The 24,504-nt window shown below is 41.9% G+C and overlaps 1 protein-coding gene across 1 annotated transcript in view; it reads right to left on the reverse strand.

Annotated features, from left to right (window-relative positions):
• STK4 (serine/threonine kinase 4) overlaps window positions 1-24,504 on the reverse strand; it is a gene marked incomplete at its 5' end in the record, with an annotated part of 43,305 nt that overhangs the window by 8,708 nt on the left and 10,093 nt on the right. The window contains one exon of the mRNA XM_009077504.1: window positions 12,503-12,660. Within this exon, the coding sequence (XP_009075752.1) occupies window positions 12,503-12,660 (158 nt within the window). The remainder of the gene's footprint in view (window positions 1-12,502; window positions 12,661-24,504) is intronic.

A 24,504-nucleotide genomic window follows, 5' to 3' on the forward strand; every position in this document is an offset into this window, starting at 1 on the left:
CTCTTCAGCTTGGCACCCTGCCAGCCTAGCAAGGCTTCTCTCCAGCTGCCACACACACACAGCTCCTTGGGAAGTTGCCTCTATTCGAGGTGCCCACAGCACCTGTACCACTTCACTGATGGAGTCTCACTCACCAGTGGCTGCTGAGGCCATTGCTCTTCTCCAGCAAGAACTGCCAGTTTTACTACTTCACTACCTCTTTTTTTCAGGCTATATTTACACCCTTAATGTTTGATCCTGCTGGTTCAGCAAGGACCTCCCTCACGTGCACTTTGAGTAGTGAATTCCTGTGGCTGGTCTGGGAGAGAAATTCCTGTGGCTGCTCTGGAAGAGACACACACTTTAGACACAGAGCTGCTCCTTTACCAGGCTAAGAGGTGTCTTTGTTTTCTCACCCTTCCCATAGCTTAGAAGTTTCCCCCCATTCCTGGAAAGCCTCTAAGATCCAGGGGACAGCTTTGCTGTTGGCAAGGTATCAGAAAATTCCCAATTTCAGAGGATTACAGCAAACATCCAGTTCCCCCTGGCTAACCCTGACAGAACTAAGTAGTGATTATGCAGAGCAGTTACCCACAGAACAGAGACTGCACAACTTTGGGAACACCACAGCCTGCATCAACAATGTTGGCATCTCTGGGCTTCTCATGGCCAAGAATTACACTTCAGTAATCCTTACTGTAATCCTTGAAAGGCTCAAGAAAGTTTTGGTGTCACAGCCAGCACAACCATATGACCTCTGCAGGCTGTTATTACTCTCAGCATTGTGCAGAAGTTGTATTAAGAAAGAAAAGTCATCCAAAGCTCTACTCAGTATGAGTGGTGAGTGGTCATTATAAAAATAAAGCTCGTTAAAAAAAGAGCAATTCACTTTAATCTTCTAAGCTCCAAGATTAAATTTCCTTTTTTAGCCTTAGTATCAACTATGAGTATGAATAACCCCATTTACTTCCAAAATCATCCCAAGTACTGTATACAGTTAATCTAAACACAGGGAATGATAAATGGTGTCAGTGTTATTCTGCAGCACTAAACTTCAAGAAATCCAAACCTTAAAATCCTTTAGGGACTTAGAAAGTGGCTGACTAATCCTGCAATCACAAAGACAAGTTATCTCACTGATTTTTTTTTTCAGTAACTGAATTACAAGCCAAGCTAAAAGGTCAGCCTGTCTGGACAAGCAGGCAAAAAAAATAGAGCAAAAAGGAGCATCACTTGCTTATAAAAAGCACTTGCTTGCCAGAGATTTGACTAAGGAAAAACAGAGCTGAGGGTTTTTTCCTTCTCTAAGTGATTATGCTTTAATTTTCTTAAGTAAGAGGACCAAAATACCTCTGAACATGCTAAGACAAATCATGTCATTGGGCTGAGGATCTGGCTAGCTGCACACTCAGCTGTAAAGCACACAGCTGACCAGCACAGAAATTTTCTCCTCTTTTTTTAAGGAAAGCAATCCGTCAGAAAACACTGATTCCTGCAAACCAAATAAAATGGTTTTACAAATCTTAAAAGGTTTAACAAACATCTGCTAGGAAGGTACATGGGTCTGTAATGGATCTTCCTTCCAATCCCAGATACCCTTTCCCCTTCTCTCCCTTGCTCCTAGGGGCTCTACTTGCTGAAGGAATGACAATTAATTTCTTTATTCACTTATCCTGAATATAGCAGAACAACTGAAGAAGTAAGAACACCTCAACTAAGAGTGATTCCTTCATGTAATATTGCTCAGTATGAAACACAAATGCAACTGAAGTGGTAACCAACTAGTTAACACTAAATCAGTACATGAATAGAACCTTCATTAAGGATCTGGAGTAAGCAGCTTGCTAATGGTGTATCAGCATCATTAACATATCTGAAGACTTCACACACTCAAATCTGCAAGTGAAGGCTTAAAACAAGCAGTTTCAATTTCAAAGGCATAAGACTACATCATCCATGGCAAATAGCCATTCTAGTTTAAAATAACTTGGGCCTATTTATCTTAACACTTAAGAGTATTAAACTTTATTCAACAAATGTTTTCAATTTGAACCTTAGCCTCTCATTTTCTTTCCAACTCCAGGAGAGCTGCTGAAGGGGGTTTGTTTCTAGGAAGGCCCCACCAGTTCCCTCCCTTGGGTACCCAAAAGTGAGGTTTGTTGCAAAATGCTGTTCTGCCTCCCCTCCTTGCCTGAGAAAAGGAACCAACAGCTGCAATTTGAAGGCAAAGAAGACAAGAGAGGAAATGAAAAGCTTTCTGAGGAAAGACTGAATTGCAGATATTTCCAGGGCGTTCTAACAAAATGAATAGCTGCATGACCCTGCAGTTATCTTTAAAACCAGGGGCACGCGTTTAAAATTTGAGAGACAAATATTGTTTTGGGACAGTCCTCCAGTGAACCATCTCCATAAAATCCATGTCACACAAACCTGCACTCTTTGCTATCAAAGGTTTCCTCAAGTGTCCACTATTACTTGCGTATCCATTTATAATGCTCCTGCATGATGGCAGGATACAAACAAGAAGGAATCAAACACTTAATTTCTGAATAATATTCCCTGAAGACTGTAACAGTCGATATATATTAAGCTACTATTTCTCCCTCTTCTTGAAGGTCAAACCTTTGATGCCAAATCACAGAATGGTTTGGGTTGGAAGGGCCCTTAAAGATCACCTCCTTCCACCCACCCTGTCATGGGCAGGGACACCTTCCACTAGCCCAGTTTGCTCCAAGCCCCATCCAACCTGGCTTGGAACACTTCCAGTCATGGAGCAGCCACAGCTTCTCTGGGCAACCTGTGCTAGTGCCTCATTGCCCTCACAGGGAAGAATTTCTTCCTAATCTCTAATCGAAATCTGCCCTCTGTCAGTTCAAAGCCATTACCTCTTGTCCTATCTCTTCATACCCTTGTAAAACATCCCTCTCCAGATCTCTTGTAGGCCCTTTTGGTACCAGAAGGGGATCTAATGTCTCCCCAGAGCCTTCTCTTCTCCAGGCTGGACAACCTCAACTCTCTCAACTTATCTCCACAGCAGAGGAGGTCCAGCCCCCTGAGCATCTTCATGGTCTCCTCTGGATTTGTTCCAACAGGTCCATGTCCTCCTCATGCTGGAGTCCCCAGAGCAGGATGCAGCACTGCAGGTGGGGTCTCACGAGAGAGGAGCAGAGGGGGAGATCACCTCCCTTGACCTGCTGGTCACACTGCTTCTGACAGAGCCCAGGATAAGGTTGGCTTTCTGGACTATAAGATTGCTAGGTCATACTGAGCTTCTCATCAACCAACACACACACATCCTTCTCCTCAGGGCTGCTCTCAATCCATTTTCTGCTCAGCCTGTGTTTGTGCTTATGATCACTCTGATCCAGGTGCAGGACTTAAACTTGGCCTTGAAGCTGTCTGGTCATTGAGGTTACTGAAACAAGAGCTAAGGCAAACCTCTCGGGATATCCAGGTCATTGGAAACAGCCACCGCCAACTGCCAACTCCATTACCTTCTCTGTATGGGCAAGACCTCAAACATGCCTCACACACGATGAAACTCCCCCCTGCAAAGTCTCCTGGTGAGGTAAGCAGGCAGGCACCCAGCGATTACATGCACCAATTACACTGGCAAGAAGCAACACCTTGATGTTTCTGCAAGTTTTACAGCAACACAAGAAGAGGCAGCACAAAGGCAAATGCACCAGGTCCAGCAGTCAGAACTGAGACTCTGTTCCTCCCACAATACATCATTTCAGATGCTTGTCTGGATGAGGCCCTGCCTGTTGGAAAGGATTCACAGAGGCCTGATGGAGACTTTATCCCCAGGCTCTTCCCTTATGGTGCAGACTCCATCCCCCAAGAGGCAATCCAGAGCAACTATATTAGGCTCCCCATGCAAAGAGTCTCCAAAATGAGCCCTTTTTGCTACAGATGAGAAAAAGCTGGACAAGCTTGTCTTTTTAAGCCACATTACCCTTTACAAACATTTGTACTGACAGATGAGTTGGAAGAAGATTTTAGAAGTGTTTCAAATAGATCTCGTTTGAGCAGCAGTGTTCTTTCTTTAAGGGAGATGCTGTGCCAAGAACACACCCGGCCTTGAAAACAGATCTGAAGGCATAACAAGGCTCAAACAGGTTTTCTGAAGAATTCTGTATGCTCAGAGACTTATTTTTCCAGTATCACACCTTCAATTATTTATTCCACTTCCCTTTCTCCCAGAGCAGAAATGCACGGTGCAGCCTGACCTTAAACACACAGCACAGGGGGAACAAATCCAATGATCACAGACCCTGGATGAAGTTCTGTTAGTTACTCAGTTCATCCACAGAAGTTTCAGTCAATGTCCCAGCTGATTAAATGCTGCAGTAAGAAAGGGGCTTCAAAGATAGTCCAGGATGCTGAATTTACAAGTCTGGGTACTCTGCTATAAAGTCGATTTCAGGTTACATTATTTCAGTCTTCATTAAGGGCTATGACCTAAGCAATTCAACACAAACAACAGCAACTCATTTTACATCCCACTCACTGCAAGCTTCATCTAAGAGCCTCATGTCACAGGCGGCCTGCTGTATACAAAAATATAGCAAAAAATGAAAATTTGACAGCGAGTTGTGGCAGTAAGTGCTTTGCAATCAATGTCAGTTTGCACCAAAGTGAAAGCAGGTGGTGAGCAATGACCCTGTTACCAAATGGGAGAGAGCAGAAATCTATTCTCTTCCCCAGATCATGTCACCAAACTACCTTTTTCAACTTTCAGTATTGCTAACGAATTTTAAAACCAAAATGTGGCATCTTCTGGGGTGGGTTTTGTTGTTGTTGTTGTTGTTATAAAGGGAATCTGGAAAGGTTTATACAACCTCTATCCACGGAACTTGCTGTACATCACATTGGTGGTTTGACGCAGCCACAAATCCGATGAGGTTTGCAGGAAGGTTCAGAGCGTCTTCCTCATGCAAATGTTACAGAAGATTCAAGACCACTTAACAAACAATAAAAGAGAGAAGCAAGCTGTTCCTGGGCTTATTTTTAAAATGACTGTGTGTTTGACTACAAGGTGACAAAATGAGCCATTTGCCCTTAATAAAGATGTCACAAGTTAAAAGTATTTTCTGGGAAGAACATACTAAATATGCTGAAAAGGTAATGCTTAAAAGAGACATAAACAATTAACAGAGCTTTAAAAATTCTTGGCAGATGGCCGAAAGGAAAAAAACGGAAATCCATTCAAGGGACATCAATGTTATGAATCAAGACAGGTGACATTTAAAACCAATGAATAAAACATCACAAAAACCTGTCTCTTTTTATAAATCATACTTCACAGTGGAATTACATCTAGATACTACACTTCAAGATCCTTCCCAATAAGCAGGAGATACCATGGGATATGATTTCAGGTTTGGAAATGAATAGCTCCCCTGGACCATCTTCTGTTGACAGAAAAAAATCTTTATTCAAGCCTGTTTCCCCCATCCCACAAAAAATAGTGTCTCAATGCTCTCCCATAGAAAGAAACCTTTATTTTAGATTCAGCACAGCACAAACAAATATCTCAAGTTCACTTGTTTCCCAACGAGGAATTTGCCCTAGTTCCATAGGGCCTAGACAGGGATATATATCAGCCATCCCAGATCTGGCTTTATCTCTCAAACTGATGAATGCCCAAGCAAGGAAGTTCACTTTATGTTCAAAGTAAGACTATTGGAAGAAATCAGTGCCTGAGAAGTAATTTTTATTCCAGCCACCACCGGGAAAAAGGAGAGTTCATGACAGATGAAGGGAAGAATCATTTGGACAGTGAAATCCCTGAAGATTCACTCAAAGTGTTTAGTTTAGTCTCACAAAAATGTTATTGAAAAAAGCTCTGCTTTAACCAAACCTTTTCTTCCACGCAAAACTACATATGCAAATGAATTTTTAGAACAGCCCATCTTCATTCATGATATAAATGTCAGAGAAATTTGCTTTTTCAGAAAAGAAAGAATATTGTAAGTTTCATAATAATTCAACAGATGTCTAAAGATTATTTGATTTCCAATAATGCCATTTCAGTGATTTAAAAATGAGCACCCTCTAACAGGGCTTTTTTTGCTCCTGTCCAAGCAGACAGACTTTCTGGAGTCTTGGTAACCAGATTGGATTATTCACTTGAGTAATTTGGATGGGAGAAAAAAGGAACAGAAAGATTAGTGCTGGGGCCTGCATCTGACACCTTTACCAAGCTGCTTAAAAGGCAGAAGTAAAAAGAAGATAAACCTCACAGCAGAGTCAGGAAATACTATAAAATGATAAACTATAAAAAGTCACACACCAGCAGCTTAGCCATATAATGCAAGTACTTCTAGCATCTGCCTTATCCCTGTATCCTCAGCATGCTTTTTTTCCTACTGCTAGCAAAGACCCAAAGACCAGTTCCAAGAAAACGAGAGCCAATTATTCAGTCTGCCATCATTTTCAAAGCAACTGTACAGAAAATACTCTCAAGTTTTTAATCGATTGAACTTTTAGAAGGACAAAAGGTAGTAAAGCTATAAAGCATCAATATTAGATTGCTAATAAATGCTATCCAAATGGATGTTCAGAGAAACCAAAGACATTGAATGTTCCAGGTACTGGCAGACAACGAGCTGTTCACAAGACAAATGACACCTTCACAGACAGAATACAATAAATTAGAGACTCTGGTCATTGTAAAGCAGAATGTGTTTACTGTTATTGATAAGCAATAAATCACCTGCCCTCTAACAGTTCCTCCCTATAAATCACTTCCAGTGAAAGAAACAGATGGTTCCAGTATGCAGCCATTCTTCAGCACAGTCCTGAGCTGGGAGAAGGAGTATCTGTGCTGAGTGATGCCCATTTTTAACTGCAGTTGTTCTAGAGTGGTGCAGGGAGCAGTGGGGAGATGTGAGAGCCACGACACCAAGCACTGAGGTACCAGCTGTGCCTGCTGCCGGTTGGTGCCAGGCTGAACAGCACACATGCTGCTCTGGGCATCGCCACTGCACTCCCCTGGCTTGGAGTCCAGCCCACAGCAATCCATCCTGGATGGATCCTCACTGCCTGGGTCACACCTGACAGGCATAAGCAGACTCTGATCTGCAGATATCTACCCCCAGACTCAAAAATATCGTATGATCCTAATGCTCTGAAATCCTAAAGACTTACTTTGAAAGAATTCAGCTTTCTAGAAACTTTGCAGCAACTTCAGTCTCTTGCTACCACACCAGAAGGTAATTTGTCTAATTAGAAGGGAAAGGATTCACATTCATGATTTCACTGCAAACTATCAGCCATTTAGTCCAACTGAACAAGCTGCAGACACCATTAGACTAACACACTTTCCTTCCCTGCTGGTAAAGATAGCAGAAGTGGGTTTATTTATTTATTTTTAAATCTGTTTCCAATGTAATGTTTTGAACCACTCAGCAAAAGCATAGAAATGAGGATGATAATAAAACCCAGTCTACCCCAGATAAGAGCAGCATAATGAAACACTATCTCAAGTAAACAGAAAATTATATTTTTCTCTCTACAACTTCAAGAGAAACAATTACACCTTCACTCAGGAAAGAGGAAGGCTTGCTTTTACTTACATTATATTTGTAAAAAGGAAAGATTTAAGCAGCAGCTGTTAAAAGCTCTGGCTAGAAGCTGCTTACAGACACACATAAAATGTCATGGTTTCCTATTAATTAAGCATAAATGGACATGCAGTTATTCAAAGGAGGCTGCAGTTGTGATACCAACTCTTGCAGTGCAGAGAATTTAAGAACTCCAAAAGATGCAAACACACTTTTAGAAACTGGACTTCATTAAAATTTAAGTGTTTCCTTGATGCTGTGCTTCAGCCCTTTGCCAGGCTATCACTCTGTCCCTTATCTGAACAAACTGTGACTGCAAGTGTGAAATACGATTCTATTGCTCACTCCTTTTGTCCCAGGGGCTTGGTGAACCATCATCCAACTCCTACAGCTTCCTGCTCCAAGGAGCCCCAGGCAGGACTCGGTGTAAGGAAACAAAACCAGGGACCACAGTAAGCGGTCTACAGACGCTTTCAAAACAAAAATGTCTCATTTCAAAACTGGTCAGTTTTAAAGAGCACATTCCATGGAGAATTCAGGTACCAACAGCAAGCTGTAGCCCTGAGCACTCTGGAAGCAACAGGCCAGACAACTGGTTACTGGAAAGAGATATGCTGCTGGGGGAAGAGACATCTTTGCTTTGAAAGTGTCTGTAGATCACTTAGTGTGGTCCCTGGTTTTGTTTCCTTACACCGAGTCCTGCCTGGGGCTCCTTGGAGCAGGAAGCTGTAGGAGCTGGATGATGGTTCACCAAACCACTGGGACAAAGGGAATGAGCTGGGTTTGATCCCACAACTCCAGTAACTCAACAAAGCCCCTTCTCTGCCCAGCTCTGCCTGGCAGATGGAGAGGTGAAGACAAGAACTGTTGCTTGTACATGGGGCATCCAACTGTGCAGCCCTGACAAAAGTGGCAACTGATCAGCACTCGCATTCTTCCCCCCAGTCAGAGGCAATTAACACCTCCTGCTCATCCTTCCTTATTTTGCCCTGGAAAAATTTCAGAAGCCACATTTTGAATGTCTGCAGGACAGTCTTTCCCAGCAGTAGAGAAACAGATGACACTGCACTGAAAAGTGATAAAGCCTGTTTTGGAACCAAGGGAAATCACAGCAATCTTTCCTATCCAAAGAAATTCCCATCAGCAGCCAGTGAGACACTTCTCAGGGAGCTGGAAAGATGAGCTAGTGCAGAGAATGGCACTCACAGCATGGAAACATGGGAGCTGATCCATTTGACTCCACATCCAAAGCAAGCCCTCAGGATACATGATTAGCAAAGATTCACTGATAGATGAAAAATTGTAACAGCAAAACCTAAGCTCAACACATTAAAACAAATGCTGCAGTTGCATCATGGTGGCAAAAGTTGAGATTGACTGGGGATCGACTGCCACTCACTTGTGCAGGTGAAAGCACATCGATGAAACAAAACTGAAAAGGTTTCAGTGTTGCTACAGCTCCCATAAGCCAGGAGTGGCTGGCACCTGCTAATTTGCTAACAAAACAGGCTCTCAATAAAAGGATTAGTGATGTAATACACCACATTCATGACTGGATGATCCACAAATATGTTCTACAATAGGTTTGGCAAGACTGAAGGCCTTTCAAGCAGCACCAGAATAAAAACAAGTGATCCCACTTTAGCCACAAGTGATATTAGAATCCTGACCTGCTCAGAGCAGTTAAAAGGCTTTAAAAATAGGAATAAGTAAAACGGTTGTTGTGTTTAAGGAAACACTCCACAATTAATTTTCCCATGTTACAGTACTACTGAAAGATTAAAGTGAAAAAATGTAGGACATTGTCTAAACAAATCTTCTAGCATTATTAAGTCTGTAAACAGCATGTGACTAATGTTCACTGGTGAAATTAAATTCAACTACAAAAACTCTGATATCTGATTACATCAATTAGGAATTCTCCATACAATGCAGCCTGCCCATTAGCAGCCTACCCCTGCAGCAGCCTCCTGTTAGAGGTTGTTATATTCTTCCTAAACCCAAGAAATTTTACCCATAATTAGTATTTTTCCCCCGTGCTAAATAAATCATAATGTTGTTGAAAACATTGTTTGCAATCAAGCAGGGCTTAAATCTTTAGAGATCCTTGTTCAAATGTGAGTGGGGATAAACATTAACAGCATCAGGCATTGACTAATCAGTTAATAACAACTTCTACCTCAGAAACCCAAGGCTGGAAATATCCTGCTGGAAATACTCTGCTTAATGCCATCTCCAACCACAACCAGGACACAGCCAGAGCATCACTTCTGGGAGGAATGGGGTTCATCACTTAAGAACAGGATCTCTGGGTTTTCACCTCTGCAGTGGATGGGGTTGCCTCCATCTAACCCTCATCTAACATGACATTGCCATCGTGATATAAATAGTGTCTTATTTGCCTGCTTCAGAGCAACAGTGTTAGTCAAGAAAAGGTCAAATGGCTTTTCCACAGAGAAATGAGCAAAAATCTTTTGCAATTTAATATTGCCCTTTCTTTTTGGAAGACAGGAGACTCCAGGTGCTAGTCACACAGGAGGGAGAGGAATACAGAAGAGAAGGCATATTTATCTAGTCTGCAGCAGCACAAAGCAATAATATTTCAATCGTTTCTTAAGGCCCAGAGGAAAGAGTATTTACCCAGCATCTCACTGATCTCATCTCTTCTTGGAGTGCTGCAAACTCTATAGACAAAGGCTGCTCAAACCTGCTGACTGACAATGCAGAAGTAAGTTATAGCTGCAGGCATGTCTAGGACAGATGTACTGGGTACACCTAGGGAATAGCATTTTTTCTTACTCCACAATGCTTATTGCATTGATGATTTCAATTAATGAACCATTAATAAAGATGACTTTTACCCATAGCTAGACATCAAATGGATAAATTTTTTTTTTTTTTGCCAAATGGGAAAACCACACAGTTTTAAGTCTTTTAATGCATAACAAGGTGAGCTTGCTGCTACAAACCCTCAGATAAAGGCTATACAAACACCCACGTTATTTATTAAGGTTGCTTTCAAGCAATTTTCTTATCCTACAGAAAATAAAGTAGCTCTGCTCCAAAATTTGCATGCAAGGCAGGCTGGTATATTCATCCACAACTGATCTAGAAAAATACATACAGCTGGGAAGTGAAATTTCTACAAATTACTACAGGAAAGTGACCCAAAGGCCAATTCATTGCTCACTTTTATTGCTTCCAGCACACTGGTAATCTGTGCACATGGCAGTACTGCAAGACCTAATGGAAATCAGTAAACAAGGTCACGTGTGTCAAACAGTTGCTTTGCACATTCTAAAAATATTTGTAGGTCCCATTTGCTGGATTGGCACCAACCCTTCCTCGTGCTGTCCATGCTGTCTGTGCTCCCTGGGCGCAGTCTGCACCTACAGCTCCCACTGTGCACTGTGGAATCCACCCCACTCAGTGGAAATAAATTGCTAAACTTGTTATCAGCCAAATTAGAAAGTAAAATAATTACAGCAAATTTCCCCTTGGGCCATGGTCTGCAGACTACCAAAGCCTTTCAAGATACTCCAAACCAGCCCATCTTTCCTTGGAGATACAGCACACTTGAAAAACAGTTGTTTATCATTAAATTAAGGTACAACATGTAAGGTGAAGGAGATAAATGAAGTATCAGAGTCAACTAGAACCGTGTGTTTGGCCCAGACCCTGTGAGACACAGGCAGCTTGGGGGTTATTTTTGCAAAACATGTTTATGCAGTGATTTTAAGCCTTCAGGCTAAAGATAACACAGTGCAAAGGGTTACAAGGGAGAGAACACAGCAGGTCCCCTTCAGCCATCCTTTGCAGCCTGAATAAGAAAACATGAAAAGCAGCAGCAAAGACAACAAATCCTATGTAACAGCAGTAAATCTATACAATCTGTACAAAGGGAAGGAAAGGGTCCAGCTATTATTTCAGCCTTAAAGTAAAGCAACTCGAGTCGTGACTAGCAGAGAGATTTTGATTTGACACTTTGTGAAGGTGGAGTGAACCTCCTCAACTACTGACAGTGTGACAACCTGAACCACAGGCAGCACGAACAGGCAGAGTAAGGGCACACAGTGCACCCAGAGCAACAAGTGCTCCCAGTGAAGGATCACTGAATGAAAACGTGGAGGGAACACCGCTCAGCAGAGAATGCATCTGCTGGCATTTTGAACTCAAACCTCACACACACACAAAATTAATCAAATGCATGAATAACAGATGTTTCTATCAGGGTGGTGAGACACTGGCACGGGTTGCCCAGGGAAGTAGTGGATGCCCCAACCTTGGTGGTGTTCAAGGCCAGACTGGATGAGCCTTGAGAAACTTGATCTAGTGGGGAGGTGTCTCTCTCTGCCCAGGGCAGGGGGTTGGGACTGGATGATCTGTAAGGTCCATTCCAACCCTGAAATTCTATGATTTCTTTGGAATTCTGAAAAATTATTGAAAATTCCGAGCATGTGAACCTTAGGAAGAGTGAAATTAAGGATTTGAAAGAGAAATGAAGGCAACCTCAATGTTTATACAGTAAAACAAAACCCAGTGCCAAAACTTGAGGAAAACAAAGAAATTCAGTGGTTCTAACAGTGTTCTTTGTCAAACGTTGCACATTGAGGATTTGCATTTTCCAACTGCCATCTGGAATTTTATTTTTTTTTAAATTTTAAACCACAATGGGAAATTAAAGCAAGACAGCTTGTATCTTCATGTCCTCAGGCTTTTTTGTTCGTTTGTTTGCTTTTAAACAAGGAAAGTACACAGATAATGACTGATTATGATTACTGAGAAATACTGAAAGAATAGGAATTTTTCAAAATGCCCCTACCAAATGCACTGGCAATTAGAAACTTCTCAAGTTTCCATTAGTCTGTCAAAACAAGAAATAATCTTACAGCAGCTCTGACTAAAACTCCTAAAGATTGTCACATTGATTGAATTTCAAAGTATAGACTTACAAATTCGTAGTCTCCGTCCTGTGGTACTTTCCAATCAGATGAATTTTTTGTCTGGCCAGACACATTCTTCCCAAAGCTATTGATTTGATTCTCCTTCTCTTTCTGCTCAAAATATTCAAGGAATGATGGTTTGGCTGGCTGCATTGTTTCATCCCTCCCTGGAAACATCAAATATAATAAAAGAAAAAAAATTTAAAGAGAGTTATTTTGAAAAACATAGTTTTGGTTATACAGCTCTACATCATGCCCAAAAGTGATTTTATCTTTTTAGCACACACTAAATCACAGAGTACTACTAAAGTACTTACTAAACCAGTATTTTTCAGCAGCTTTTCAATCATAAAACTGAGTGCACAGTGAGAAAACTGGGGAAGGGAAGCTTAAAGCCCAGCACAGAGGTGATTACGATGCTGGAGGCCTTGGCCTCTGGACCTGCAATCCATCCATCACAGCACACTGCCAGGTAACCTCATGCCTCACACACTGAATGCTAGAACTGAACTGAACTGAGCTGCTGCCGATGAGACAGGCTGGGGTTTTTCATCCCAGCCAGATTCCATGCACTGCAAAATAAGCAAAGATCCAAAACTGAACAGTGCTGTTTTACAAGCAGAAACCCACATTTATATTTATGAACAGAACATGACAAAAATTATGCTTTCAAAGACACAAATACCTTACAAATATCACATAACTTGCCTTGGATAGAAGTACTTGTGTTCTACATTGTGTAGAAAGGCTTAATTAGCTTGCAAAACTTCTTTTTCTTTCTTTTTATAAACAGTAAGTTTTCAGGTTTACTGCCCTAGTTTTCTTTTTGCAAATTAATTCTGAACACACTTTCTTAGTGCATTACTCATATAAATCAGATAGATTAACCATTCAATTCTAGAATGTATTTAAGAAACTTGGGGTAATAATAAATGGGTAAGGGTACAGAGAGGTCAAAATAACCCCATTAATATTTTGATTTTTAAGAGCAGGTGTCACAAGGCTCCCAAGCACCACTCTAGAAGACAAAGACCTCGCCCATACTGATGGGGGAGAACAGATGCAGCTGAGAGCACAAGGCTTTAGCACAACTCAATCTATACCATTCTCACCTGTCTAAAATATTCTTTAGAACAAGCAGGAGTTAAAGGAAAAGGGAGAATGCTGCTGATCCATTAAGAGCTAGTAAAACTACACCCTCACAGGGTGCTCTGGTATGTTGGGTAGTTGGTGGTGTTAGGGGTATGAGCACTTATTCATCTTTCTTCCTTTAGCCATTGCACCATCCGAATCCCTGCTCATGTCATTCAAGAACCATTACACACAAATAAATCTAGCAATCCATTCAGCAAACAGGTTTCCATCGCTGCAGGAAGAAACACAAGGCCACAAGTTCCCCCACCAAAGCAGCTCCCCAGTGCTGTGTGGAGAAAGCAGAGGTGGGTTCTGCACGGGCTGCAGCTTCAGCTGTAGGGTGACAACAATGCAATAGGGAAGGAAGTGATGAAACGTGAGAGGATGGAAATACTGATTCCTAGCAGAGACAGCAAAAAAAAGCCAACACAGGAAGAAAACACATAATGTAACTTCAGAGCAAGTCAAGGGCAAAAAAGACTTCCAGTATCTCCAAAGGAAGATTTCTTCTGAAATAGGAGTGAAATCAGCCCAGCATCAGATGCTGCTCAGACTCCTCACACTTGAACTGGCCTGTCCTGTGAGTTACAGCACAGCTAATATCTTGTAAAGAGTTTCCATCCAAACAAAGAGACAGGCTTGCACAGCAAGCATGCTTTAACAGGGCTGCAGCACAAGACCCTGACAGCTGCAAACACAGCTAAACGCTGCTCACAGCTTAATGCCACTGCACTGCTCCTGATGACAAAATGCTTCACCAAAACCTGTGAGCATCATGGATATAAGCACTGCAACCTAGCAAATGGTTTTGTTCTGATAAAACATGGTCCTCTAGATGCTGGAGTAGGTTACTCATACTTGAAACATATGTTTAAGTGATGCAGAAATCACCATTTTCAGAAAGAAGGATTAGGACTAGAGTTAACCGAAAATGGCATCAGAATAGCTCAATTCTGGACTGTGGAAATAAGTTCATCGTTGAATGTCATATGTTTGAAATATATATAATCTGTCTGGCAGGCAATCAAACAAAAGTTTAGAGCTTCAGACAAGCAGCCAGGGGATGGAGCTGTTCTGTGATGGGCTGGTGTGGTCTGTGTAAGGCAGAGACTCTCCTACAAGAGTTCGTGCAGAAGGCAAGCTGCCACAAGACAGACCTCTCTAAGGACATTCAGCAGTGCTTTCCTCTTGAAAAAATATTAGCTACTCTGGAAACTCATTAAGATTTAATCACAGAGTATTTTTCGTGCACGTAAAATTGCCATCCAGTGATCCAGAACTTCCCTGGCAGACTCTGTCTGATGCTCAGACAAGTGGATGAATTCCTTGGTCGGCTACGAGACACTTTAGGAAATTATTTGTCTATAGACACGTTAAATACAGAACAAATTTCTGCAAAGTATGACAAATCTTGGCAGGATATTTGGGTCGTGATACTGAGAGGAGTGTGGTTCTGCACGGCCTGAAATGTCATTTTGACAAAGCCCTGCGTTGCGCTGCCTCTCCAGGGCCAGCTAAAAGCTCAAGCATGAACTGAAGTGCTCATACTTTTGCACCATGACAAGTGGAGCAAAGACAAATTATTCTACCCCTGGCAGTAGTTCTCTTTTTTAAAAAAACAAACCCAAAAACCTCATCATACATAATTAGATCAAGAAAGACACCTTCAGACCAGCAGCGTGAAGGTCAGGCAGGGAACACGTCTGCGAAGTGGAGAACAGATTTGCTGTTGGGAATAATTACTGCAATACAATCGCAATCCAATTACTGCCGAGTGATAAAACATTTATTTAGATTGAAGTAAACACACCCCTTGTACTCTGCTGCAGCTCAGCCTGTTTGAAGCAGGAGGTAAGTTATTATGGCCAATCATGGCAATGTTTAACACCAACTAATTTTGCAGAAAGAGAGGAATTCATAATTACCCAGGCTAATCTATACACAGCTCACTGACAGCCAGCCTGGATCTCAGAAATCCAGACTTCCTAGGGGGAAAGAAAAGAAAATCTACATCATGCTTATATTCTCTGTTTTGAAAACTATTGTTTGTAGCACAGGAGACTTTGAAAGCAAATGTTTCACTTCACTGACATTGGCTTATTCAGAGCTTTTCTATTTATTTTTGTAAAGACTGTTCACTCAAAACAGAGCTTAATTCCAAGTGTTAGTTAAAACAATCATGCTCATTTCCCCATATCTTGTGTTTTAACAAGAACTGCAGTATTTGCACTTGGCCTCGTTGAAATTCATGAGGTTTGCCCAGGTCTAGCTCTCCAGCCACTCCAGGATCCCTTCCCTCCAGCATGTCAACTGCACCACACAGCTCAGTGCTGTCAGTGATAGAAGGAAGACCAGGGAAAATTCCATACCTAGAGAAGCTTTTCTTGCTGCCCTTAATGCCCTTGACCATATTTAATTCTATCATGGTTTCAGCTTTCCTAACCAGATCTGTGTCTACGCAGACAACCTCTCTGTACTCCTCCTCCAGGCTACCTGTCCTTTTTTCCACTCTCTTTTTTAGTCTTTGAGTTTCTACAGGAGCTCCTTGTTCACCCCACAGGCCTCCTGGCAATTTTGCCTGACATTCTGTTTTTTGGGATGCATCACTCCTGAGCTTGGAGGAGGTGAGCCTTGAATATTAACCAGCTTCTTTGGGCCTCTTTTCCCTCCAGGGCTTTATCCCATGGTACTCTACCAGGCTGATCCCTGAAGAGGCCAAAATCTGCTCTCCTGAAGTGCAGGGCAATGAGCTTGCTCTCTGACCCCTTTGCTCTCCCTAGTGAAAGCATAAGAGGAACAGTGTGAACTGCAGCAAGGGCAGCTCGGTTGAACATATGGAAGAAAGTTTCACAACAGGGAAGGTTGTGCAACAGAGCAGGGCTGGAGTGACTAGGCAAGACCCCGAGAAATCAGATCTGACATTGTACTTGTCCCAGGCATCACGCAGAGGATCAGATCAATGACCTCCAAAGATCCCTGCCAAGTCAAGTGCCTCTGCAACTCATGCTCTTCACACCCACTGTCAGACACCTCAAACCCTGCAGTCACCTTAGGCCTTGCAAGCACAAGCAACATTTTGCCACCAATTTTAATACATTTCTATGCATCAACACGTAACACTGTGTCTTTATTTAGTGCTGGTTTGGGTTTTGTTTTCACTGATTAAATACAGATTGCTAACTGACAAAAAACTGGAAAAAAAAGGATAATATAAAAGGAAAAATAGCTGGAATACAGATCTAAGATATCTGACATTTCACCGGCTGCTGTGATCTCCATAGGGTGCATATGCAGCTAAGACCGACAGAAATGCTCCCGGAGACAGAAAGACATTACACCAAATCAATTATCATCCCAGCACGACTGAATTGCTTTTTGTCAATCTTTGCACTTAACAGCAGTGTCATCTTTCCAAAGATGATCTGCTATTAATTCAACACAAGAGTCACACTGCTATATCTTTAAAATTTTGATAACAGGCAGCTGAAGACAAAAATCGATCACTGCTATTTGCAGAAGCAGATGCTGCTGAAAGATGACACTGAACTAAAACGTGCCTGTGCCAAAAAGCATTTAACTTCCTAACTTTATAGGGTTAGACTAAAATATGAACATTTGACAGAAAGTGAGATCACAGCCGAGGCAGAGAAGAGCCTTTTATGAGAAGGTCACCCTGCGGTGACAAGAAAGGCTTCACCGTGCGTCTATTTTGGAATCTAAAGAGTTGATTATAAGGATGAGCCACGAGAGCTCCCTGGAGCCATTAACGGTCTATCATTTAGACACGCAGTCATCTTTTAGGAGCTATATTAATTACACAAATGGAACACCACAGCTCTGTTGGGGCTGGTCCAGCTGACTGCAGAGTTGCAGGTTTGGGGTGGCTGTGCAGAGCCACAAGCACTGAGAGGGTTGCTCAGAGCTCAGTCTCCTGTCCCATGAAGAGCAGATGCCCACCGTGGAGAACTCACAAGTGCTGCCTGGTATAAGTAAAAGAACAACATCAATGTGTGTGAGAACAGAAAGAGGTGTGAAACTAGGGGGTCCAGAGGTAGACAATGCTGTAAGTTGTGCACAACAGATATCCACATAGGTTTTGACTTTTTGAAGGAGCACCAGGCTAAGCTTTCTACAGTTTCACAAACAGTGTTACCCTTCAGCACTGGAAAGCAAAGCCCAACTGCATGTGGTACCATGCAACCTGGGACAGTCCTAACCCAAAGCACAAACAGCCCAGACAAGCCCAGAGACAACTGACAGGTACAGGTAGAACACTTCAAGAAGGCAGCAAGGCAACATCAGCAAGTGGCCTCAGCATACTGCATTCTCTCTTCTGCCAGGCTACAGCACGAGCAAGTTTTAAGGAAAAACCTGAACAACAATCTGCTCCTCAAAAAATGTCACCTGTCTGAATAGCTGAGGGAATGGAAAAGGTCAGGCTTAGTGGCTGACTGCAGCTTACAGACTACCTTACATCAAGCAAAAGATGACAAAGAAGGTGTGGAGAGCCTCCAAGCCATTTGCATTTCCATGTGATGCTGCAGAGAAAGCAGAATGATAAAGAAGCAGCCCAGTCAATCAAACCAGCAAGAGATTTACTTTTTATTCCCAGCAGTAAAGAATATCCATGAATCCAGATCATTCAACCATCATTTAGCCCCAGAAATCAAAGGACTCATTTCGTTGATTTTGTCAAATTAGCTCTCACAATTGAGAATTTTCAGAAGCTCATGAGCTTCAAACGATGCCTTCAAGAAGAAAGTGAGATTTACAAAGGCCTTCCATCTATCTGAACAAGCTTGCTGAGTAATGAAACTAAAAGTCCTGCTTTTCCCTAGAATTATTCTTCTCTACTCAAATTTGACATCGGAAAAATCCTTGTTTTATTATTCTTTCCTCTCGAAAGGGATTGCTATGATCTACCTAAGGTGAATATTTGGACTCAAAAAGCTTGTCATGAGAGAGAATAAGATAACCTGAGAAACACATTTTGTATGCTCTTTACTCAAGCGAATTTATACAGTTAATACTTAAAATACCTAGTCTTGAAGCCATGATAATAGATTTCCTCCCTGTATCACAAAAATTGGAGCTGGAGTTATGGCTGGGAACAGTCAGATCATCATGCTACAAATTAATTTACAAAGAAGGTATTGTGAATCAATAAGCATGAAGTGATCAACTACCACATTAGCAACATCAGACTAAAACGTGATACTTGGTACACACAGATGTATTTGTCAAGACTTGGGAGGCTGCAATCTTTAGAAGGACAACTGGCCTCAGCTCTGGAGACAAGCTCATGCCAGCCTGGAGAATACTTGTGTTGATGAGAATGAGGTGTCAGGAGCAACAAAACAAACCATTTTTAAGTTCAGTTGCACCCCTGTGAGCAGAGCTCAAAGCAGCTCTGCAGAGCTGCAGGGAAGAGCCCTCATATTAACTGTGAAGAAAGCAGAGCTATCACTGCCTTTATTCAGACATACTGCCAGAAAGGATCCCCAGGGACAAGCAGCACTGTCTTCTGCTGTCCTATACAAGATTATATAGTCTCTTCCACAGAGGGATCAAGATCTATTGTGAAGCAAGTGGTTTGCTTTGTCCTTGCTGTTGACAGCCCTGCTGTTCTCCTAGAGTTATAAACCCTCTCATTTCCCCTCGGAAGTTTATGGGTAGCCAGTGTATATGCACCTGCTCTTGAGCAAGCCTCAGCTTTTCAGCATTCAAACCACCATCCTCCACACAGTTCACCTTCCCTCCTTGCCTTTAATTTATATTTGTAAATTCCTCATATACAATGTCATCTTTCATTTGTTAGGAACTGCAGAGACAGGACAAGGGACAATGGGTACAAATTGAAGGAAAGGAAATTTAGGTTAGATATTGGGCAATAGTTTTTCCTGTGAGGGTGGTGAGACACTGGCACAGGTTGCCCAGGGAGGCTGTGGCTGCCCCAACCCTGGCAGTGTTCACAGCCAGGCTGGATGAAGCCTTGAGCAACCTGCTCTGGTGGGAGGTGTCCCTGCCCAGGGCAGGGGGTTGGGACTGGATGATCTCTAAGCTTCATTCCAACCCCAAAAATTCTATGATTCTAGTGGTCTAAATAAGCACAGACCTTCCACTGCCTTCTCACATAACAGCCTTAGTCCCCAGCAGTCTCAGGAAGCTGCTGTCTGCTTTAGATTCAGTTATGTAACTTCAAGACTGAAAATACATATTCAGGATGCACAAAACAGCAGTGATGATTATGTGCAAGCAACACTCCATTAATATTAAATTTCAAATGGAATTGCAGCTTTATTTGCTTTGGGCTATTTCTTAGGGATCACAGATGAACTTTAGCAGCTGGACAGCATAATTTGTACAGTATGAACAGGACTGAGTCATTTTAAGCAGCAGAGCAGAGAGATGTCAAATTATTCAACCAGAGCAAAAAAGTGCTCCATCATTAATAAGTTCACCCCATGGCAAGAGAAGCTGAGACTTCCTCACATTCAAAGCAGACCACATAACACTTCTTATCTTGAAGCTTATGAGGACAAGTCTCCTCATAATTACAGCATATCTCAAACTAAATCATAGCAGAGCATTCCTGACAGGTTCTGCTATTAAGAAGGAGTTCCTAAATGACCATAAAAATCAACACTCCTAAGATGTGAAAGTCGTCTAAGGAGGAGTGTACCAACACTCAACCAAAGCTGTACAAATACAGCTGAGAACTATTTCAGAAAAAGGAGAGGAAATCCTCACAGTAATGAAAGCTGCTTAAGGACCAGGTTACCTCCTTTTGGATCTCTTTTACATAAAAACTCAGACACAATCATAAACATACAGCAGCTTTCTTATTCCATCACAAATTTTCAGTGGACACCTTATGACTTTCACCTCATCAGACTGAATTGCTATTGAGTCCAGCAGCCACAGCACACGACAGGCAGTGAGATGTGAAGGTGCATCAGGAAAGAAATGAACATTTCATATTCTGCATCATCTGGCTCAGGTTCTGATGAATCTCAGTGCGAAACAACCTCATCAACAGGGATGCAGTCGTCAGGTCCAGCACCTGTGGGTAACAGCTCAGGCTCCCCAGATGGCACAAAACCAAGGAAGCACTTGCTAACTCCCTCTCTATTCATAACCCAGAAACTCATTTGCTTATCTAGAGAGAACAGAAAACAGCACTGCAATGAACATTTTTTTTTCTTGAAGCTTGAGAATATGCTGGTAAAAACAGATTTGGTTTTGAACATCCGCAATTAAGGAATTTTAGAGTCTACAGAGTTTTTCTCACTTCTGCCCAGGAGGAAGCCTTCCTCCAGGGTTCATGCTGATCCAGTAGGAAGTGAGTTTATTCTTAGAAGATACAGGTAGGTTACAATTTGCCCATGTGTGGAAATGCATGCATGTGTATGGGACAGAGATGCACTTACTAAGTGATTTACTACTGCTCTGTCTCTTGGTTGAGTCTCCTTAAGCACACTGCCTCCTGTATGCTATTCAGGACTCTAAGTCACAATTCCCATCTTCCCCAAGACAATGCTTCTGCCCAGAAAACAACTATCCCCCTCCTTGCTATCCCCCTCCATCACAAATATAGGAGTGCTCAATAATAAAGTGCTAGAAACAGACAAAACAGCTGTGTTAAACACATAAATCCTTTCTCCAATTTCAGTGTCTCTGAAAATAAAAAGAGATGATTAACTTTGTCTTAGTGTTAAAGCTTTGACAAATATGCAGGACAGCCAAAGGCAGATAAGCATTCAGCTTAGATCCTGGACTTGATCTTCATGTTTCAGTCTGCACAGAGCCAGTTTCAATTACTAGGTCCAGCAGCCTACCCCTATCCACACAGAAACCAAAACCCATAGCAAAAACCCCACAAAACCCAACAGCATACACAGCTCCCATCACTCAGAAATGCTGTCTGCATGTCCACACACATTAATGCTCTTGAATAAACCTTGCTGGCTACTGTTTATGTCAGGTTTGCCAGCAAGGTTGCTATTAGAAGTCAAAAAGCAACATGACTAGAAGACTTCTCCATGAAGATTTGTGTCCTCCACACCTCAAGAGTGGCAGTATGATGATTCTTACAGTTCGAGAGCAATGTAATCGATGTAGGAGTTTCTATAAGCAGCATGTTATTTAAATGCATAATGCTAAGAGTGTTTTATGATCCAATTATGCCTAAATGGACCGATTTACTTTAAACACAGAACTGCACCACTGGACATTAATAACACTAAGTAGTGGGAAGCTGCTGCGAAGTGCTGTCGTCTCCAGAGAAAACCAGAGGCAAAACACAGCCAATATCTTTGACGCACACGTGATGTAAATCCTGACAAGATGTGGAGCTGTTCTCTACAGTACCTGCATCAGCGATTTGGAGAATGTGCAACTGCACTTTTCTGGACAGCTAATGATATTACACCACCTATAGCTACCTCAGCCACACACCAGTAATATTTTAGTCAATTACAGTATTAATGCAATTGTATAAACCTCCTGTCACCCATACTCGTTCTGCTGCTCGTCTTACAGCTTTTACAGACATTGCCTCACATGAAAAATCTCAGGTTAATTCATGGGGAAAAACCATTTCCTGAGTCTTGGCCATAACATTTGTCTGGCTTAAGCGTCACCCACTGAATGTCTCATGCAGCCACCAAGAGCAACGAGCTTACTCTGAATCATTCTTCTAATAGTAAACTGCCAAGTTTGCATCCTAGCTCATTTAATTTGCTAATGAAACCTAATTTCCCTTCAAAGGGGAAATCTCTTTTTAAAAGGACACAACCATGCTCAGAAGTGTGGGCATGGTAAAAGCATCACAAACCCCAAATCACTGCTAACTGTGTTATTAAAATGAAGCCTGGAATGCTTTTTTTTAAACACTCAGAATTATTAAGAATTTTTATCTGCACATTACAGTATCAAGGTAGAGGCAACAGCATTATTAAAGCTCCTGGTCTACCTCTGCAGCAGACACTGCTGAATGTGTGCCACAGGAAGAAAAACTCCACAGCCGCAGCCCTCCCAGCACCTCCAGAGCCCTCACTCATCTCATCCCAAACACCAGACAGCCCAGCTCACACCACGCTTGGCAGTTCCACACTCTCCAGTGCCATTTTATTTGATGCTTAAACAAGCAAGAGGCACTTTAACACAGAAAATAGGCCAGGCTGTAGCACTAGACAAACTAGATCCAATTTCACTTGGATCTGATCGTATTGCAGTGTCCAAGGAAAGCTACACATTTATCTGCTTTATTAGAAAATTATGTTCCACTCTTTAAATTGAAGAGACAAACTCATGCCAAGTTTCCTCTATCTCGAGACCTACAGCAAATAAAGAAGAAAAAGCACAAAAGGTAAGAGTAAAACATGCTGCAGTATATATTCTCTCCTAGAAACATTTAAAAAAGATGATTCCAGACATATTAACAGTCACTCCAGCTCTCAAGCACAATGGAAATGCCTGTTATTACAAATCATTGCTCATCTATAGTCCTTCAGCTACGTCGAAAGTTTTCCTGGAATAGTTTCACTGCAATCCATAAGTAATCTGTTATCCATTGATTTAGAAGTAAAATGTGTCGCAGCACAATTTAGTGTCTGCGGTTTCAGGCAATCACTTGAGTGCTTTCAAAACGTGTAACAGAATGTCATAGTGACATTTTTAACACTGCCTGAGTATTTATATTGAGTGCCCAGAATAAAGCCAAGCAAATGAAAGAATTTAAGCAAACAGAATTACAGCTCAGTTGACTACAAAACAAAACTTCCCCTACAATGTGAAGTACTGGATTTTAAGAATGTTTTTCCTCTGAGCATGAGAAGGCATGAACTGATTATGCAAGAAACACTTTCAGGTCTACTGGAAGTTGTTCGCACTTTCAAAGCTACTGGAAGTTGTCTGCTGAGATTTCTAAGACAATCCTGTCTATAAAACATTGAAACATGACGTTTTAAATACTTTTTATACTAAAAAGAAATGCAACCAAGCAAAAAAACCCAGTTGAGACATAGATTTATTTTTTTAATTAGAAAGAAGGGCTAGAACACAAGCTAAGAAACCTGCAGTTAAAAATCCCAAGACACCTAGGGAAGCTAAATTCTCCTACTAATGCCATGCAAAAAAAGAATAAGAAGTTCTTTATTGACTTAAAATAGTATCTATTGTGAGTCATAACACAAGCTGCCAAAAAATATAGATGTCTTTAAAAATATGAATCAATGAAGCCTCTTCAAACTCCGTGGTTTCCAAACAGCATTATTACATTTCTATTTAAGATTACGAAAAGAACTTGCTCCAGAGAGTTCTGCAGCAGGCTGATGAGCTTATGGCTAAATCCATTTAACTGAATGTCATGAATATGGAAATGGCAAGCTGAAAAATGGAGCTGCAGGCAATTCTCATGAAGGGCAAGCTGCTCAGAGGCACTGCCTTGCAGCACATCCCAGAGACAAACACGGAGCTGCTCTGTGCAGCAGCATTTCACAGTCATGTTGCCAGGGAAGGAGGAGAATAAGGTGTTAAGGAAAAGTTATCATTTTCATTAACATCAGATTTCCTGGAATCAAGCTACAAGTTATTAAACTGCAGCAGAGAGTGCTGAGGGCAGAGGGTGCATAAGACACTACTGAGTGAAGCCCATGGACACGGAATTGGTCCCTGTGTCAGGCATCACCTGTCCCCAGGATCTCTGAATGATTCCTGCTCAAGCACTCCTGCCACACGCCCAGCTGTGAACACTGTCACAGCAGCAGCTAAGAACAGAGTGTTTTTAAGAAACCTGAAGTCTAAGGAAGGTTTAAAATAAAAACTCGACTTTCCAGTCACGGAGATCTGGAGCTTTTGGAGCTTGTTGAGGAGCT

This window comes from Acanthisitta chloris, unplaced genomic scaffold (assembly GCF_000695815.1).
Source record: "Acanthisitta chloris isolate BGI_N310 unplaced genomic scaffold, ASM69581v1 scaffold14936, whole genome shotgun sequence".
NCBI lineage: Eukaryota > Metazoa > Chordata > Aves > Passeriformes > Acanthisittidae > Acanthisitta > Acanthisitta chloris.